This window comes from Scleropages formosus, chromosome 16 (genome assembly GCF_900964775.1).
Source record: "Scleropages formosus chromosome 16, fSclFor1.1, whole genome shotgun sequence".
NCBI classification, from domain to species: Eukaryota; Metazoa; Chordata; class Actinopteri; order Osteoglossiformes; family Osteoglossidae; genus Scleropages; species Scleropages formosus.
In genome coordinates, this window is record NC_041821.1 from 4797698 (window position 1) to 4818233 (window position 20536).

The 20536-nt window shown below is 47.0% G+C and overlaps 1 protein-coding gene across 2 annotated transcripts in view; it reads right to left on the bottom strand.

The window, feature by feature from the left end:
• Positions 1–10950: 10950 nt before the first annotated feature.
• fbxo41 (F-box protein 41) overlaps positions 10951–20536 on the bottom strand; it is a 32311-nt gene continuing 22725 nt past the window's right edge. For both annotated transcript variants that reach the window (XM_029258952.1, XM_029258953.1), the window contains exons 5-12: positions 17602–17954; positions 16972–17192; positions 16755–16870; positions 16397–16645; positions 16168–16286; positions 14394–14552; positions 14171–14286; positions 10951–12198 (exon numbers count right to left, since the gene is read on the bottom strand). In XM_029258952.1, the coding sequence (XP_029114785.1) occupies positions 12136–12198; positions 14171–14286; positions 14394–14552; positions 16168–16286; positions 16397–16645; positions 16755–16870; positions 16972–17192; positions 17602–17954 (1396 nt within the window). In that variant the 3' untranslated portion in view covers positions 10951–12135. The remainder of the gene's footprint in view (positions 12199–14170; positions 14287–14393; positions 14553–16167; positions 16287–16396; positions 16646–16754; positions 16871–16971; positions 17193–17601; positions 17955–20536) is intronic.

A 20536-nucleotide genomic window follows, 5' to 3' on the forward strand; every position in this document is an offset into this window, starting at 1 on the left:
GATATAAAATATTTTAAGCGTTTCGATGACGCCACGACGGCCCCCTCTTTTAACACCCGTGACCGAGGACACAGCGCTGGGCACGAGACTCGATGTCCACCTCAGTCCACGTGATACCATGTCAGGTTTACAAAGTGGAGCAACGGTTGACCCGACCCCTGTAAAATGTGACCGTTTGACTGCTGTGGTCATGCGTTAACCGCCCCGTGCAGAAACTTCCTTCAGCGTTATCGCTTCCCTGTGGTCCGAAACCTTTCCCCGACCGGTGCCATAACACCCTGTTAGAGCGAGGAGAACCTCTGAGGGCTTTGACATCAACCTGTGAAACTGACCTCCAAGAGAAGCTCCTCCGCCAGAGCAGCACTAAAGACTGACGTCAATACGCCCGCGTATAGAAGGTTCTAGAAAGTTGCACGTAAAACTGCGCGTGTGGTCTCGGTGCGTAGAGCTGGCTCCACGTACCTCTCAACGGATGAACCGTCTCGGGTTTACCCTTGCGGGGATAGAGAACGGTCCACGGTTGGAGAGTGCCGATCAGCTGGGGTGCCGCGAGTTGTGTCGTCGCCGCGGTTTCGCTAGAACCGGAAAGTGCCGGGAGCCCCCGGAAACGGAACGTCACACGGTCGTCCTTGGCTGTCACGTAGACGCGTGCGTAGCGTGAGCGAACACGCAGGTGAGCTCGGCGTCAACGCGCTGCCTTGGGTGCCGACGAGCCGTCAAATCAGAGTAAAAAAAAAGAGATGGCGAAGCGGTGAATCGAGCAGCCGATGGGCCGGTGAGAGAAAGCGGCGGAGTTGCATCGCTGAGTCGTCGTTCGTATCGCGATGCCGTGCCAGACCCATCTCGGAAAGTCGGAAAGCGTGGCAGAAAACACCATGATCGATGGGGCTCCGCGGAAATGAAGCCAGAATGATGCGCGCCTCCGTGATTTGTTGGACCTCAGATATCAACGGTATTTTCTCACAGGGCGCAGGTAGGTTCTGGGGTCAGAAATCTCAGCGACTTCCTCACCAGTTACAATGACAGGGTCTTCAGCTTCCCGCTGAGGAGGTGGCTCTCCAGGAGGCTCCGCATAGGCTACAGTTCTGGCTCTTTGGGCCAAACCCGCTCATCTGCCGGTCGCTCGACGGCTCCAGGTGACCCAAACGACCGCCTTTATCAGGCGAGGTCTTAAATACGTCTCAGATCTGAGGCCGTAAGAGGTGAGGTTCTCTCTCAAGGCCTGATGTGTAGATGTCCTCGACCCTGTTGTCCAGGGCCTTCACGCTGTACCTCCACGCTGGCGTCTCCGTCGTCTGCGTCCCTTGTACAGGTCACCTTGCTGCCCTTTCACTGTGTCCTCAGTGTGTGTGTGAACCGCCCCACACACACACACACACACACACACACACACACACACACACACACCTTCCCAACGCTCACACACTAACTCAGTTTGTGGACTTTCACAGACGTGTTTGTAAAGTAAGAATTCTGCAGCAGAATATTTTTCGACACATTTGCTGTACAGTATTTGTAAGCTCTATTTTTGTATATTTTATTGTATTTTGGGGAAAAAAGCTTTTCTTTTTTTTTTTTTTTTTGCTAATTTGTTTTATGCATTTTAAAAGGAAAGCGTTGCATGTGATTGACTTGAGCTGTAAATAAAAAAAACACGGATTTTGGAAGTAATGCTTTTGGGAATAAAAAGCTTTTTGTGCTTTTTCTGCTGTGGGTGGACATGCTGCAAATTTGGCTCTCGCCCACATTTCATACTTCAGCTGCTTCTCCAACGCACTGGATTTTTTGGCCGAAAAAGTACATTTTTGCACGAAACCGCCGCAAATCTTACATTTCGCTTACCGTTCGCTGTTGTGGCTAATCTGTCGATGGGGTCGATGGCTTTTTATCCTTTTATTTTAATGGTATAATTCACAAGAGGCACCTGCAAAATCTGCAAAAATCTCAACCGCAACCCCAGAAGATTTATTAATAAGCAGCTGGGTGCAACATTATTTTTTGTTAAAAATTCAGCCCGTTATAATGACCACACCACTAATACAACTGTCACACCACTAATTATAATTAGCAATGACCGAAGCATAGGGCACGAGGCAGGGTACGCCCTGCAGAGCACGGCAGTCCATTCCAGAGCAATCACGCACACACGCACACACTCGCACACACACACGCAGGCTTTATAGACACTTTAAAGTCACCAGTTTACAAACTTGTTTTTGGGCTGTGGGAGGAAACCAGAGCTGCACACTGACCAAAAGTCTTGCAGTACTGTAAAGAAAGCTGCAGAGAAAGCGAAACTCATCCAAATTACCCACAGTCTGAACAGCATCATTTCTGGAAATGCAGTCGCTAAGAGGAAACCCACCCTCCCCGTGCCATCGTGTGGACCCTCCCACATTTGGGTGATAGAAGTTGTGGGTCTGACCAACACTCACACTGAGGTGAATCCAAGAAGGAAACTTGAGAAACACGTACATGAAAAATATTGTCATACGTGGGTGATACTGCGGCTCTGCTTTGTTATTATTTATTCATTTTGTTCGCACTCATGTCCCAAGTGACCTATAATGTAATGTTCACCCTAAGCTACTTACACTAATATTATACTTACCCATTCATATGGCTGGGTGATCTTTACTATATCACTGTAGGGTTAGTACCTTCATCAAGGGTCTTTTGAGTACTAGGCGACAGCTATAACCACTGCGCCACCTGCTGGCTCGAAATGTTCCAGGATCACCGGGCCACTGATTCGGAAATGAGGAAACACCCACGGTGCGAATGCACGCCGAAATGGTTTTAAAAGAATAAAAAAGAGCTGGCATCATGCAAAACGAGGCTTGGTCAGAACATGGTAAATGCAGGGTACCCCGGTGAAGTGAGACTCCGGTTTGTCTCCCCTGATAGGGCGATCTGGTGCGCTCCGCACAAACCTGCAGTCTCTTCCTCGGCAGGATGTTACATAATAGGTGCGCTCGCGTGCGGCGCGTAGCCACAGTTACGTAACAACTAACTGTTGCAAACAGCTGTAACGGCAAAGTGCTGTAATTATACCTGCTGCGTAGTTCATGGCATTTTCTCCCGCTGTCAAGACGGGGCTGTGAAAGGCGAGCAGGGAAGAGACTTGTTGCGCTTTGCGAAGGACCGACGCTCTTATATCCGGTATTGTTTTTGAAAGGGTACCACATTCCAAAGTGCTTATGGAATGACAGTGATTAATGGCTCGTGGTAAATACCCCAGTATATGATGCTGTGCAGCAGGACCTCCATGCAGTGTGATGGCTGCCATGATGGTGATGATGATGATGGTAATAATAATAATAACACACACACACTGTCTAAAATGGCTTGTCCCACGTGGGGTCGCAGAGAGCCGGAGCCTAACCCAGAAACACAGGGCATAAGGCCGGAGGGGGAGGGGACACACCCCGGACGGGACGCCAGTCCATCACAAGGCACCCCAAGCGGGACTCGAACCCCAGAGCCACCGGAGAGCAGGACTGTGGTCCAACCCACTGCGCCACCGCACCCCCTGCTCAGGTTAATCATTTAGATAAAAAAATTTCCTTTGATTAAATTTCAACAATAATTTTTCTTTTGACAGTTTTCAAATGGTCAGATAACGCGCATGCATGTTTTATTAGCAGTGGTTTTTTTTTTTTTTTTTAAACGCTCTTCATTACTGAGGTTTCCCATCTTAGACTATTATTATTTTTATTATTATTATTATTTTTATTATTGCTGTTGTTGTTCTTATATGTTGTTAATCCCATTGGGGTTACACAATGAATGGCTGAGCTGGGGTGACAAAAACGGGGCCATAAACCGTCAGTCCATAGGATTTTGTCGGACATTCAGGAGCACCCTACCTCCCACCCACCCAAAAGAACACCACGATTACAGTGTATTCGGCCAGACTGTTATGTAAGATTACGTAATATCCCGTAGCACAGCTGGACACGCAGTCAAACGGCACAGGTTCCAGGACTTTGTGCATTTGAATAATTAACATTCATATGAGGGGTCAAAAAGAACAGTCACTTTGGGGGTTGACATCTTGCAACCTGAACTTGCTGAAGGTCCTTGGTCGGAACCCCCGCTCTTGCTACAGTACTTACCCTGATCACGGTCCTTTACTTTACCCTGGACTGTTGCCCCGCTTTGTTGATCGGCACCGGAAGTCAGCTAAGTAAAGGGTAATTACCCCATGTGTATGTATAAAATGCACCGGATCGTCAGTGTGTAATCCGAAGAACCCACGGTCACGCGCATCTGCCGAGCCGATGCAAGCCGAACCCACGCGGAGCGGGCTTCTCTGCGTGTGGCGGTAGCGCCCTCTGGTGGTGGCGGTGTGCTGGAACGCTGCTCGTACTGCGCATCGCAGCCGGAATCCCTCACAGTGTGAGCAGGACGGGGTTGCGTATCTGGATTGCGGTGACATTCAAGTTCAGTTCGCAGCTGTAAGCCTCTTGACCTCGTGGACGACGTGTGCTTATTTGCCTTTATGGGGATCGCCGATCGATCGCTTCATCGATCGATTGACCGATGACAAGGTAGCTCTTTACACTTAAACGTACAAATGGTATTTCGCTGCCCGGCGTAAGTGAACTTTGAGCCCGCGAACCGGGAATGTATGTCAAATGAAAGTGGTTCTAAAGCAGGAGGGAAACAGATTGTTCTGTTTCACGATCTTTATTTAACATGTATCCACAAAAAGAGTCAGTGATACACATCTGTCAACATCATTTTGCTTGCATTCTGCACGGCTTATTACACAACGAAAAGCAGCGACATCTAAAGTGCTTCTACATGGGGGTGTTCCGTCAGTACGGCGCGACCTCGTCACTCTCCCCCGCCTCGCCTCGCCTCGCCTCGCCTTCGCCCCTCTACCCCGGCGCTCGGCCCGAACGCCAAGCCCAGGTTCGAGCCGGATCGACGGCACCCGGCTGCGCTTCCTCGCTCCCCGTCCGGAAGCGACCGCAGGGACGGGTGACCGGTGGCGTTCCCGCCGGTGTTCCCGCCGCTCGAACCCGTGCTGGGTGCCACCGGCTCTGTGCCAGTTCCAAAGCCAGAGCCGCGACGTCACACCAACCGGGACAGAAACGAGGCCTCTGCTGTCGTTTTCACACATCCCTCTTTTTTTTTTCTTTTTTTCTTACACGCAGTATTACATTTATTTTCTTTGTTTTTTTTGAGTCTCAAGAGTTCTGGTAGGTTCACTTGCAAAAATAAAAAAAAAATAAAATAAATAATAATAATAATAATAATAAATTTTAAAAAACATAAGGAAAGTTTACCATAAACAGTAAGATACATGCTGTATGATATTAGACAATCTTTTCAAATGTTATTTTGGTTGAGGCAAACAAAGGAAGTGTCGCCCAGTAGTGGCGTGACCCCGTTCCAGGAACCACGCAGCCGAGGATGGAGTGTGTGTCGCCCCATCCCGCGGTCCCCGTACATCCACCCCACCGCCGCGGTAAAACGGAGTCACAGCTCCGATGACGCACAGGTACGTACTGCAATATGACTGGACGGCATATGTGCAAAGTATAGTACGGTTACACTACGCACACCACGGTGACAAGGCAACACACACCGAACTGGGAACTATGGATCTCCGCGGGCGTTTCCTCCGAGCCGAGCGCATACAGGCACGCGGACAGCCGCGCGCAACGGCACGGGGGTCGCCGGCCTCGACTCGGAACGCGAAACGGCCGGGGTAAGAGCGAGTCACGTGCAGGAGAGGCGCTTCCGGGCGCGGAACGGGGTTCGTGTCGGGGACGACTTCCCACGAGTTCCTCCCCGAAGATCCGCATCGAGGAACGTCTAGTTTTAAAGCATGAAATAACACAGTAGTTTGGCACATCAGGGTGACCCTGTGGCGCCCTGTGTCTGAAGGGGTTAAGGCCAAGAGCTCTAATAATAATAATAATAATAATAAGAGTAATAAACCAATTAATAATGATATCAGTAATAGTAATAATAATACAATTTTACTGATATCACTATTAATTGGTTTATTATGATTATTGTTATTAGTATTACTATTATTTTGTATTGATAACTGTATCATTATTAGAATCTATATTGTGTAATATTATTATATAACGTATTATAATTACTACTTTATTATTATAAAAGCTGGTAAAACATTGGATGTTCCACCAAAGTTTTGTGCGTCTCTGGCTGTAAGGTGGTTGTCTTTAGGTCAGTAGGAACGTGCTTCAAGGCTCAGTGGAGTCTCCAGCCAGACACAAAGGACAAAGACCACGGTCACCCTGGGCCCGGAAACAGCCACGTGATGCTGTAACAATTTCGACGCACTGACGCGTCTCGGGTTTTTTTTTGGTCGCTGCTCTGCCGGTCGGCCTCGGCCGTTCGGGGAACATCGCGGCATTGAGCGCGTCGCAACGCATACGTTCGCTTCGTGATACATATTTGGCAAGAAGGCAAGAAAAGCGACAGTGTCGCTTCATCAGGGCACAGTGGGACAGAAATGGATAGAAGCGAAAAAAAGGCCGAGTGGAGAGCGGGGCAGGGTGCGAGGAGCGCGGGTGCGAGGCGGCGGGGGACTCCTCCGAAGAGCTTCACAACGCAGCAGAACCATTAACGAAACATTCGTAATACAACGAGAACCAATGTCCAGCAAGCTTACGTCTGAATATTAATGCACATATTCCTCACATAACGGATAATTTGTCCCGTAGAATCACCCTGTTAGGCCCAATTTCCCTTTGGGGGGGGGGCGGTATTACCACTATTTGTCATCGAAAAATAAAGTGATCGGTTGACAGGCACAAAATATGATTGTCAACTTTGTAGTTTTTTTAATTCTTCATTTGTTTTTCTCAGCCTTTGTCACTTTAAATAATTTTAATGGTACTATTTGGAAAATAACCAGATTAAGGGACAAAATCAGTGTCAGAGCTATTGTACATAATAAAATACCTATCATGGAAGTAAAACGTAAATAGGGAAGTAAATATGATTATATTTTCATAAGCTGTTGTAACTAGGTTTTTTTTTGTAAGGGACCCATTATATGAGGAAGGAGGTTAACAGACGAGCACTGCTAGTATAGTGGTTAAGTGCTGCTACCTTTGGACCCAAAGGTTGCAGGTTTGATTCCCACCTCCTGTTGCAGTGCTCCCTTAGAAATGACCCTGCTGTATAAATGGGTAAATAATTGTAAGTTGCTTTGGAGAAAAGGATGAGATAAATGTAACATTGCAAATAATTAATAAGTGCTTTTATAGTACAATAAAATGGGTAAAGATAATTGTAAGGTTATGTCAGTATCATGGTAAACTGGGTTTACCAATAACATTGTGCCAAAACACACACACACACGTGTGTGCATGCACATGGGTACAGTTGTCAATGTTACTGGAGTACCACACTCCAGCGTTGGTGGTGTTTGCAGAGCAGTCTCTTCCCTCAAAGGGCGAACTCAAGAGCGGAGGTCGACTTCGCAATGTTCCTGCTCTCTGGCCGAGGGTCCCGCCAGCGAAGGTGTGCTTTCAACGTTTTCATCTTCTCACTTGTTCACCTTATCCAGCATATCCACAGCCGCCCCCCGCCCCAACCCAAAACTACCCAAAATCTCGACTTCATCCCAGTTCAGTAGAAGCGCTCTGGAAAAGAGGTTCTAAAGTGCGTCATCAGTAACAATACGTTAACAATGGGGAAGGGGGGAAAAAAAAAAAAACCCACACAGCATCTTTTTACAAGCACAAAACAAACAAACAAACAAACAACGGTCACTGCATCCATTCCTGCAGCAAAGCGCAGGTCAGTTTGTAAAGAAAAGGTACGAGGCCAAGCGAAAGGGCTCAGAGCGCTAGTTCTCTACCAGCTACGGCGGAATGATTAAAAGGCAGCATTATGAAGAAGAGGAACAAGAAGAAGAAGCAACATGCCCACACTATAGACCTCTCTTTATAGAAATAAATATCTCAGATACTCTTTTTTCCTCTCTTATTAAATAATATCCATCTCTATAGGACTTTGTTTCACATTTAATATAAAGCATCTATAGTACACACAACTTACTGTAGGTTCAACACACACGTTTAAATCATGTCTCGGATATTTGTCTCCTGGGTTTGCTCCCGAAACCTTTGGGTAAAATACAGGTGACGGCGATAATTAAGGATGAAACGGCTGAAGGTGGGCTTTTTTCAGTTCTCAGTCCACATGATGATGCCAGTAATGGGAAAAAACCCCAAAAATCAGTCATGAATAAGCATATTTACAGCTCATCCGGTCTTAACACGATCGATTGTCAACAAAAACAAAGCATCACCGCCAAAAGTAGAATACTGCACCGACTCCCCGTCACTCACACCTGTTGTACTTCATCTTGTTACACTTTTTTCTTCTGTGGGGCGGCGGAGTATCAGAGGACGCTTGAGCGCAAAGGCGCCTTTCCCCAGCATCGCCCCATCTATCAGCGCGCAGAACCTCCCAGGGCTCCACAGCCCAGACAGGCCTCGGCTTGAAGAGGCCCAGAACACAGTAGAAAGAGTGGAAATGATAGCGGGGCACTTTAATCAAATGGACAGACATTTAATTTCACTGGGGTCTCTAGCTGCTGGCCCTGCCATGATCATAAAGCCTAGAAATTTAAAAATTACTGGCTCCTCAACAACCAGAAGTCAGTTCATAACTCAGTTTGTATGTAACTGCATGTGATTTAAACCAAGTCACAATCAATCAGAGCTTAATAACATAGACATTCTTTAGTTTATTTGCTGGTTAGGTTCTGTAGCTTGCTGTGATAAATGTTTAAAAATGTTGTACAATATTTTAATTTGATTATTTTAATTAACTTCAACCTATATTAAAATGAAAACTAATTTAATTTAATTTAATGACCGAAAAAAATAATATTTTACACAAACTCATTTTCAGTGCAGGTTGTTCACTTATTCAGTTGTCTGTTGTTGAGGTGCAATTTACTGCCCCATATTGGCTGGCAAAGTAAGCACAGGTGGCATTCTTTTTAATTGGCATTCAGTATTAGATGTAAATGAAATGCAACGAAAATACGTAAACATAAAAATTCGTATCCCATTTTGTGACGCGAGGAGCCAGTGTACATGTTCTCTGCTCATATTGAGCTGGGAAATCTGACATAATCCCACTATCAATGACTACCTGAAACTGCAGAAACCCTTTTAAAGGATGGGGACTGCCTGTTGATTTCAAGCAAAACAGGGGCCCCCAGAAGGGCGCCCTCTGCTGGTCCTCGAGCGCCGCAGCAACGGCACATCGAGCAGGTCTTGTGCATCGTTTAAACGTGAGCCTCAACGCTCACCGTGAAAAAAGCACCGAAGTGAAGTCGAAAGCAGGTAATACAGTACTCTTACTCAACCACCCTGAACTTGCATGGGCCAGAGTGCCAGCTTAGGTACTCTAACTGGTATACTATGGTATCAGTCTGGCACGTGACAGTTTTACACAAAGTCCAGTTCAGGTTGAAGGTCAGTCATTCAGGTTTGGCATTTCCAACCGCTTCCCATACCTGGAACGTAGCTCTAAAAACATTGCCAATTTGTCTTTCCCACCTAAATGAAGTACTGGTCTCAGTGGAACAGAGATGTATCGCCCTGGTAACAGTTTGATTAACAGTTGATTGATTATGTGTACCTTCACATATTTTTATAGAAGTAATTTCTCAAGGCTTTAATGGCAGAACGCCCACCATGACTTAAAAGTGCAACCATCTGGCTACTGTAGCTTCAGTACACACACATGCGCACGAGAGTGTGTTTACCATGTGTGCTCCCTCTCTGGTAAACCGTGGTAAATCAGAATGTTGAGTGCTGCTCGTCTTGCCTCGAAGTCTGACATTCCCTTTTAAACAGCAGAAATCATGAAAGCAATGAGCAGCTGGAACTGCGCAGCTAAAGTTAATGGCACATAAGGATAAAAGATAAAATGCTTTCCAAATTAAACAATTACAAATGGCACCGGTTTGTCTGAGATAAGGCATTAATAACAGTTTATGGAACAGACGCGAATGATCGATTGTCCGAGTTGCCCTGAACACTGGGAGCCAGCCAGTGAGGAGCCAACGGGAGGGAGGGTGTGCGTCGATGCGTTACCCCTGTGTCTCAGGGGCGAGGAGTAGGCTCTGGGGTGGGGCACCGGGGTCCCGCAGAGCTGGGGTAGGGGGATGGGGCCTGCCGGAGATCTCTTTACACATCTGGGAAACCTGCACCCCATTCAAACCTGTGTATGGTCCTGGCCCTCATGTCCAAGTGGATGAAGGTAAAGGAGTTACACTCTCAATAAGACACTGCAAAACGGACAAAAAAGTCTACAAAGTTCCTCTGCGAGGAGCTGGGTTGTTTTTTTCACGTACCGTGTGTTCTGCACAGTATAACGAAGTGGTCTGATTGGAGCAGAATCGAACCCTGTACAGGGTGCCTTGCGTTAATCACCGCGTCCTCTTTCCTTACTGCCGAGGAGTCTTGAAGGCAAAGCACGACTATGAATATGCATACAAGAACAATACAATACACTGGCTCCACAGTTTACAAACATTTGGGGCGGGAAATCTGTTCATAACTCGAATTTGTACGTAATTCGAGTCACACTCGATAACATATCCATAAAACAGACGTCCCTCGATTTCTTAACAGGTTAGTTCCGTAAACGTCTCAGATACAGCTATAAGAAATAAATATTTTGTAATGTTTTAATTTGAACACTTTCAGTCAATTTCAGACACACACACAGCGTCTGAAACCGCTTGTCCCATACGGGGTCGCGGGGAGCCGGAGCCTAACCCGGCAACACAGGGCGAAGGGCCGGAGGGGAAGGGGACACACCCAGGACGGGACGCCAGTCCGTCGCAAGGCACCCCAAGCAGGACTCTGAACCCCAGACCCACCGGAGAGAGGACCCGGGCCAACCCACTGCGCCACCACGCCCCCCAATTTCAGACACATTGAAACTAATTTAAAAGGAGAGAAAAATAAAATATCCTTTCCAGAAAGTCCTATGCAATGACAACTGTTAAACCATTCGCCCCATGAACACGTGCAACGTTCGCCATGTTGTTATTAATCACCGAGGAACAGCAGGGAAGAGGTGTAAAAACTGCAGAAGTGAGCTGAATTAGTCCTCCACTCCTTCGGTTGAATGCGCTGTACTGCCATCTATTGGCTGGACAGGTACATACAGGTCACTTTAAATAAATAAATACTAAATGCTCAGAACTTTGGAAAATTGTACATCAGTTGTTGGTAACATGAGGAGCCAGTGTACTTCCTTTGGAATTAATTGCTATTTGATTATTATTCATCGAAATCTGCATTACTGTCCATATAGGTGGCTGGCATGGTATGGTATGGTATGGCACCTATGACTTACTGTACAAAACTGCCTATAGGTCGACGCTATATGGTAACAGCTACCATGCAGATAGTATATTCTGAAAGTAATATTAAAAATTGTGCAGTATTCGTTGTTGCCCAGACATTCCAGAAAAGTCCTGTACTGTACAAGAAACACAATACACACGCGCACCGCTCCCACACACACGTACGCATGGCTGGGACCATCACCGAGGTCGTGTGAGGGAGCTTCCGGGGAAGGGTGGAAGGGGTCTGGGTGTGTGCGTTCGTCAGAATGTGCTCTGTTCATATCCATAAAAAGCGTTTCAAACGCCATCCGCGAGGCTCCATGTTTTTAAAAAACATCTGATTTTGGTGGAATACTGGTTTTTTTGTTTTGTTTTTTTTTTTTTGCACTTAGATGCAGCTTGCTCTGTGCTATTTCGAGAGGAGGTCTGCGGTCCAGGTAGCCACGCAAAGCGTGCGGCAACGGTCTGTCTGCAGTCAGTCAGCACCCCTCCGCAGTGAAGCCGCGAGAGCCCCCTGAAAGCCCGCCAGCACCCCCCCATGCCCCCATGCCACCCCTCCGGCGTGTGTGGCGGGTGAGGCGGCCTCCCGAGAAAGCTCCCGGTGGCACCTGTTCAGTGAGCGTCGCCAGCAGCGCCCCCCCATGGCGTCGCTCGGCATGGCCCTGGTTCAGTAGTCGCGTCGGTCAGTTTGAAGGCCTTCGCGCCGGAGGCTAGAGGCAGGAAGGACCCCTTGGAACAGCGACAGCTCGCGGACGGGGCTAGCAAACGCTGTCTGCCTTCACGTGCAGGATCTTTGAGAAGCCCGGTCTCTTCTTCAGGGCCTGTTTGGCAACAATAAAAAAAGAAGTAGGTTTGCAGGTTGAAGGTTTGGGTTCCATTCCAACGACCCCATTTTCAGACATCCTTATGGTTCACGTGAGCAGATTCTTGACTTGCGACGTAATTCTCGACCATTCGGACAACCCCATCCATGAGGATTTATAAACAGCTAACATGCATGAATGCTATGATGTACAATAGACTTTGTTATACGTTAAACTACTAGTAATATGGAATTATAGTAAATATGGCACAATTATAATTTTAATTTCATGCTGCATTATTACGATTTTCGCTTCCATTTCTAAATCTGTTTCTTTTCAGCTCCACCACAATGCTCACTTGTTCAAAAATAACTTGAAGGGAATCACAATAAAAAGTTTTGGAAACAAAATGCGGTCGCTGCTAGACACCCAAAAGCTGACTGAGACGCAAACAATAACAGATGTGGTGTCTTGCAGCAGCTCATCCAGCCGACGTTATCGTACTGCAGATCGGTGGGCTGTCATCAAGTGTTACGACCAAATTTTAGGAATCAAAACTAATATAGCAATGTCAGTGGGATTGCCATAATAAACCCGAGTTATCGTAAGTTGAGGACCACCTGTAGTAACAAATTCTGAAGATGATGCAAAAAATAAAGAATATACATCGGTAAAAACACTACACTACAACTACTTGCAAGGAGGTGTACGAGCACATCTAAATAATATGGACATAAAAGTGGAAACAGCAGATTAAAGATTACACATAAACAAGTGTAACTAGTAACCTTCATATAATACTTCACACATTTTTGAAAATGCAAGCATTTAGAAGTTATTTTAATTGCATTTCCTTTACATCTGACATTTTTGTTTGTAGAGGGGAAAATGCCATCTGTGTTTACTTTGCCGGCCGATAGATGGCGCTAAAGAGCACTCAAACAAAATAAGAATGCGGCACTGATTAATTCACCTCCCTTTCCATGGCATTTATAGATCCCGTCTGGTGCTCCTGAGTGTCTGATCAATAACAAGATGAGAAACACACTGCAAAATTGGTGTGAACGAGCAAACAATCTGCACTGAATGAGAGTTGGTAGAGACAACACATTTATTTTCAGTCATTTTAAATTAGTTTTAAATTCAATGTAGCTCGAAGTTAATGATAATATTTAAAAGGAAAAAAATCATGCAACACATTTATTTATTACAGCCAGCTACGGAACCTAACTACCAAATGAGCCAAGGGATGTCTGTATTATTAAGCTGTTATTGAGTAATTAGCAGTTAAAGTAGAGACAGCTGGTGGCATAGTGGTTCGAGTTGCAGGTTTGATTTCCACCTCTGGCTGTAGTACCCTTGAGCAAGGTACTTACCCTTCCATAGCTCCAGTGTGTTAAAAAAAAATTACCTAGCTGAATAAATGGGTAAATAATTGTAAGCTGTTTTGGAGGAAAGTGTCAGATAAACGAATATATGAAAAACAGCTTGACTTACAAACAACCTGAGTTATGAACAAACTTCTAGTTCCAGGGGAATCTTAATGTGCATACAGGTATTAATTTGGATGATGATGGGCACTTTGGTGTTCCTCTCTGGTGCCTCATTTTACACTGCTTGAGGGGAACAAAAATGCTCAGTTTGCTGAAGCTGTTATCTAAGAGAGGCTCGTGTGCAATCTGCTGTGTCAGAGGAGGTGCTCTGAACGGCGGAGTGCTGTGGGCCGCATCCCAAAACAGCGGTCGCTCGCCATGGGCGCGCAAGCCGCCTCCTGGGACTGCTGCCTCGCACACGCTCCCGAACCTTGTGCTACTGGTGTTGCCAGTATTTTCAGAACACTGGGTGTCCACGCTCCCTCGCCGTGGAGTGCGGTATTAATAGATGACCCGTGCCCATCTGCTGCTAGCTGGAAAATCGCACCCGATGCCAGCAGGAGTAGCTCACAGATCGATAAACAGGCTCCTCCCTGACAGATCCAGGACTCACGAACCTGCAGCTTGTTGACCATCTCATCAAAGAGCTTCCTGGCCTCGGGGCTGTTGGGATCCTCAAAGTAGTCCTCGATTCCGATCTGCACCACTATGGATTTGAGGTTGCGGCAAACACCTGGGGGGTGGGGGTACAGAGGAGTCAGAGGGGGGAAGAGCTTTGCACAAGGTAGCATGGGTATTTTGCAAGAGCCCTGTGTACTACCTGCAGGAAAGTATACTCACTGTTGAAGTGCAGCAGAGCCTTGGGTGTCACTGGCGTGGAGGTGAGCACCAGCATCTCGAGGCCCTTGAGACCCTCTCTGCAGACCTCGGCCGCCACCTCCTGGTTGACCTCGCTCACGTGGTCCAGCTCCAGAACCTGCAGGCGCATGCAGTTGCGGGCTGCATGACACAAGAGGGTAAAGTATTAGCTACCCAGACTCCAGCCTTCTTTATTTACCCAATAGCCAAACGCAGCAAAATCCTGTGCGCGGTTATTTATGTGCGGCCTACAAACAGGAATAGTCCCTCGATCTGCTCCAGAAACATGACTTGGCAAGATGTTCCCCTCTGGTGCCTCATTCTCACTGAACCGTTTCTCCCTTTATCCTAGTTAATTACAATTTTTGGAGCTACAGACATTTTCCAGTTTATCCATTTATTTTTGATTGAAATAACTGAAATTTTTTGCCAAAAATTTCTGTCTGTAGTTCAACAACCGTGACCAGTGTTTACACACCAAGCCAACAGATGGCAGTAAAGAGCACCCAAACAGAGTAGGAGTGTGGGGCCACCTTAATTCAACTCACTTCCACAGTGTTTACAGCTTCTGTCTGGTGGTCCTGAGAGTGATCAGTAACAAGACGAAGAATGCTGCACACATTTATGGGATAAATCAGCCAAGAGTGAACTAAATGGACATTTTTGATGACGACATGTTTTCAACTAATTAAAATTACTTTTAATTTTAATGTAGCTTGAAGGTAATTCTTTAATCATAGAATGTACTTTTTATTTATTACAGCTACCAACAGAACTTAACCAGCAAATAAAACAAGGGATGTCTGTACTACTAAGCTTTTATAGATTGTGATACAGTGTTTGAAGTGACCTGTAGCTACATACAATTCGAGTCACAAATAATTATTCATTTAACTGCTGCTTTTACATTTATTCATTTAGCTGAAACTTTTCTCCAGAGTAACTTATAATGTTATGGTCACAATTATTTACCCCTTTACACAGCTGGGTAATGTTACTGGAGCAATTGTAGAGTAAGTACCTTGTTCAACGGTACTACAGCCAGAGGAGGGAGCAAACCTGCAACTGCTGGGTCCAAAGGCAGCAGTTCTAACCACGATACTACCAGCTGGTCCATTTTCTCCAAAGGGACTTATAATGTTAAGTTACTGACAATTATGTACCCCTTTTTTCAGGGGGGCAATTTACCATACCAATTATCTTATTCAAACATACTGCAGCTGATGGTTAGATTCAAACCTGTAACCTTTGGGTCTAAAGGCAACAACTCAGTCCACTATACTACTAGCACCACCTGGAAAGATGCTGAGCTCTGCTCAATCCTGGCTGGGTCACCTGGGTGAGCTGTTTAATGTTGCGAGACCCAAAGCATCAAGTGACCCATCACTGTTCATGTGTCCAAGTGCATCATAAGATCTATGATATAAAACATTAAAATAAATATTCACCAATTCTTATTTATGAACGGATGTGTGAGATATTTTATAGAAACCAATCCCCGAAAAAAAAAATCAAGGGATGCTTTTGTCATTAGCTTTTGTGAACTTAACAGCTAAAGTGACTTTTGAGTTACAAACAAAACAAATGAAGAACATTCCTCCAGTCCCAACTACATCTGTAACCTGAGGAGCTGGTGTACTGATCTCATTGTGTCCTACAGCATGTGGTCCAACAGAATAGAGAAAAGAGAAGGTTTGCTGAGCCCTAGAAATGTGTTTTCTGTGCTTGTAATGAAAGGAGGGTACTTCTTACTCACCCAGTGATGCCAGACCCTGCATGCCACACCCGGCCCCACCCACTCCCAAGGCCCGGAGGTGCGGCCAACAGCGGCCAATGGTCTGCAGGCATCGGTTGCTGAAGCGGGCTGGCTGCTGGCTGCATAAACACAGCGGGAACCCATCAGGATCACACACAAACGCGGCATGTCATGGGACTGAAAGCAAAATAAAGGTATGGGCTAGAGGCCACACATCACCTTCTCTTACCAGGGATGGAGTGGTGCCACCTGCAGTGAGATGATGTCTCTGCAACCAGCCCCCAGCGCCCAGATGACCTCCTGTCCCACGGGATCCGTGGCGCTCCTGTAGGTGACGGCCTGTAGGCCACGGCAGTAGCAGCTGGCCAGCCACAGGGAGCGGTCCGTCAGCAGGTTGGGACAGTGTGAAATCTTCAGGATGAGCAGGTTACTCCCAGTGGCCTTCAGCAGCGCCTCGAGACCCTCCTCCAGACTCCCCCTGCCAAGGCGATGCACGGCCACGCGCGTTCATCAGCTCAACCGCACTGTAGCCACTCGCTCCGTGGAGATCAAAAGTCATGTGAAGGTCACAACGCAGAAATGCTCACCGTGTGCTTTTCAAGTACTCCTCCTTGGTCTCTTTTTTGCCTCTCTGCCTCGGCTTGAGGTTCTGCAGAATGAGCGAGTGCGTCTGCGTGCACCACTGTGACAGGGTGCACAGGAACTGGGGGGCGACGCAGGAAGGAAAGATGAGACAAAAGGCACCTTTGTGATCTGTAATAAAGCTGAGTGTGTGCAGGGGGTGGGTCCAGGAGCGGGGTCTACCTTGGAGGTGATGCGGGAGTTTTCCAGCAGGACCCGGGTCCACACGGCTGGGTGGCGGGCCACAAACCTCCAGTCGCGGCACACTTCGGCCGCACGCAGCAGCGCCTTGGTGTCCAGATAGGTGAAGATGCAGAAGAGAGCAGCACGTATCTTCAGCACCTCGGGGCTGATCACCTCGCTCCTGGATGGGCTATTCTTCTGGTGACGGTCCTGCGACCGGCCTGCAGGTCACGGGTTACCGGGAGACCGGAGGTGAAAGTGTGGCCTGTGTGGGTGCTACATCTTAGAGCAGTCTGACAGCAGAGTTACAGCACATCTCCCTTACTTTTTTAATTAACTGTGTCCTGCATATCTTTAGCAAATAATGAGCTAAAAATGCTGCGCCCAGAAAGAATTCACAGCAACCCCCTTACAGCAAAGAATGTTTCAAGACTGACCACCATGTGGCACCAAAAACAAACTGCAAACGGCTCGATACTCCTAAGCCTTCAGATCTGCACCTCTTCAAGACCACCGCCGCACAGACTAGACAATGATTAATATCATTTCCCATGTTTACAAGTCAGACAGCTCAACAGTTGGTACTACCTGTGCCCAGGTGATATCAGAGCACTATATGATCAGTGTTACCTGTGCCCAGACGATAGCCGACCCGGTTGCCAGCACAGTGGTGTGTGTCAGAGGAGGTGCGGCGCTCCTGCTCCCAGACCTCTGCCTCGGACTCAGTGGTGCGGGAGCCCACGTCGGACACATCTCCCTCCTCGCCCTCAGTGCTGTTGCGGTAGGGCCGCCGCTGCCAGTTTTGGATGGCCTGCTTGCGCAGAGCCCAGCTGCGGGAGACCCGCTCGTGGGCGCCTTCGCCCAATCGGCACTGCACGTGGTAGTACTGTGCCTCCACGCACTCATCCAGGGGCTGCATCTCCACGCTGTCGCTGTCGTAGCCCACCGAGCCCTGGGAGACCGACTTCACCCGTCCTGACACCCTGTTTTGGAGCGTAGAGGGTATAAGTAACAGATACACCTGTCCTCCCAGTCCCACAACTGCACTTTGTACCATCCTTCATCGTTTCCTTAGCCATGTGATGGGAGGCTCCAATCTCATACGCTGTCGCATACTTCCACTCAACCGCCTTCACTCATCCATTGCAAAGCCTGGCATTCTGCCCACTGTTCATGTTGCTGAGACATATATTATTGAATTATTGCCATTCTCCCCAGATGGTTTGCTATAGAACCTTGAACTGCCATTCTCCTGTCATTCTTCAGTTTGTTTACTTAATATACTGTAAGATTTAACGTTGCATTTTACCGCAAAAATAAACACCTTTTTTACAAGCTGCTGTCCATTTATCTTCTATTTTTTCTGCGTTTAATCTATGTGTTGTTACAGTTTTTCCTCTTACAATAGGTGAGAAACAGTTCCTCACTGGTCCACGTAGATGTATCAAACAATCTGGCACTTCAGCTGACTGTTTGCAGTGAAACACGAGGTGTGAAAATCCCTTCTAACAGGTGGGAAACAGTGGAATCTGTAACTTGCTAAAAATGTGAACGACAGTGAAAACAACAGAGCTGGTGTCTGGGCTGCAAAGTGCTTGGAGTTATACCGTGAGCCTTGGCATCCCTAGCTCAGAGGAAAAATATTTTGGGAAGAAATCTTCCAGAACCTTCTTCAACGGCGTAGGGCATGGCAGCGTTTCAATGGCCTAGAAATGCGGCCTTCTTGGCCAAGGCAGTAGGCGTGGCTATGCAGGGCAGGCGAATCGCAGCGGGCACTGGGTTGGTAAACCCCCAACCCCCGACACCATTAAGCAAGGACAACGGCGCATTCAGACTTCTCGCTATTCGTTTCCATGGCAAATGAGAAACACAAACAGATGGAGGGCGTTTGTCAAATCCCGCTTTTCATGAAGAATAAATGAAAGCCGCACACAGTGTGAACTCCACTTGCTGCTGAATTCCAGCGGGTCGTCTTCTCTGGCGATGCTTCGTTAGTCACAATCTCGTAAAACACTGTCTTCTTTTCGCTTCTTTCTAACAAACCATTTTATGACCCCCCAACCCTAAACTCATGACTGAGTGCTTTTCAGAGATTTATCCAGGGATTTAAAGCCTTCACAATGCAGCAATTTACACAACTCCTCAACAGCTTTGGTACACCAAACATGTTTAATAATCTGACTGCACACAGAACATAAATATGATAACTAATTATGGTCTCTAATTACACATGTGCCCACAGACTCAGCAATAAAACACAAAACATTATTATATCATGAAACAGCAGACTAGGTGGAGATTCATGTTCTCCTAATAAAGCGTTTCATTGATTCTGGTTATGTAAGCGAGACCATATGGTATGCGTCCGAATTGACACGATCCGAACTGCTCACGTTGTGCTGTCAGTGGTCCATCACCCATCGACTCTCTCCAGCACATCCACAACTACGTTAGGAATGCAAATGCTGCCATCCCATTTGGTCAAGGAGGAAACAGCAGCGTTTGTATTGTTCCGTTCTTCATACCCAACAGCAGGAGACTGACAAATTTGCCCCGACATGGCTGTGTTCACGGTAAGTTTGGGTTAGTCATATATAGTTCTGACTCACTCACGGCAGTCCTATGCACTCATTTTGGAAATGTGACTCCCTGAATCATTACTGAAGACAATAAAGAAACAGAACATGCAATGTTTACAGAATTTCCTTTGGGATCAATAAAACTATAAATCAATGCATCTATGTATCTAAAATGAGCAAATAGCAATTTTCCTTCAAATACTGCTTGATTAACACAGTCCACAGGCAACAGAGCAAAAACCTTGTAAATATTTTCTTTTGTACACCCAATCAGCATCTCTACCTTGAGAGAGAACATTTTAGATGATTGTTGATTACTTACAGTGACCTCGCAATCAAGGGGAAAGTACAGCCTGGTTTAGGCCACATTTCCTGAGGCTGAGTGATTCATGTAAGAAGCAAAAATGTCTCCCTCCATTCCGCCACACTTTAGTCAACCATGAAACAAACAGATTCTGAAGCTGCACTTTATTCACCTTCATCACACCTCTCATTCACAGAAATTGTCATCACCAGGGCACAGAAGGGGAAGGTTCGATCCACGGCCTACGATCCAGCAAGAACGGACACTGCGGGTCCACACTGTCGGCCACACCGTAACCATGTCGCACGGATCCTTTTCCAAGAGCCTATGACGTGACAAAAATGATGGGCAGACTGCTGACAGACAGGAAGCTGCAAGCACCTGATTGGTGTGCAGAATTATGCAGTGCAGCTAACTACACACACACACACATTTTCAGAACCGCTTGTCCCAAACAGGGTCACGGGGAACCGGAGCCTACCCGGCAACACAGGGCGTAAGGCCGGAGGGGGAGGGGACACACCCAGGACGGGACGCCAGTCCGCCGCAAGGCACCCCAAGCGGGACTTGAACCCCAGACCCACTGGAGAGCAGGACTGTGGTCCAACCCACTGCGCCACCGCACCCCCGTGCAGCTAACTAGAATTACAAAAAAAATCCAAAGTTAACAACACTCATCTAG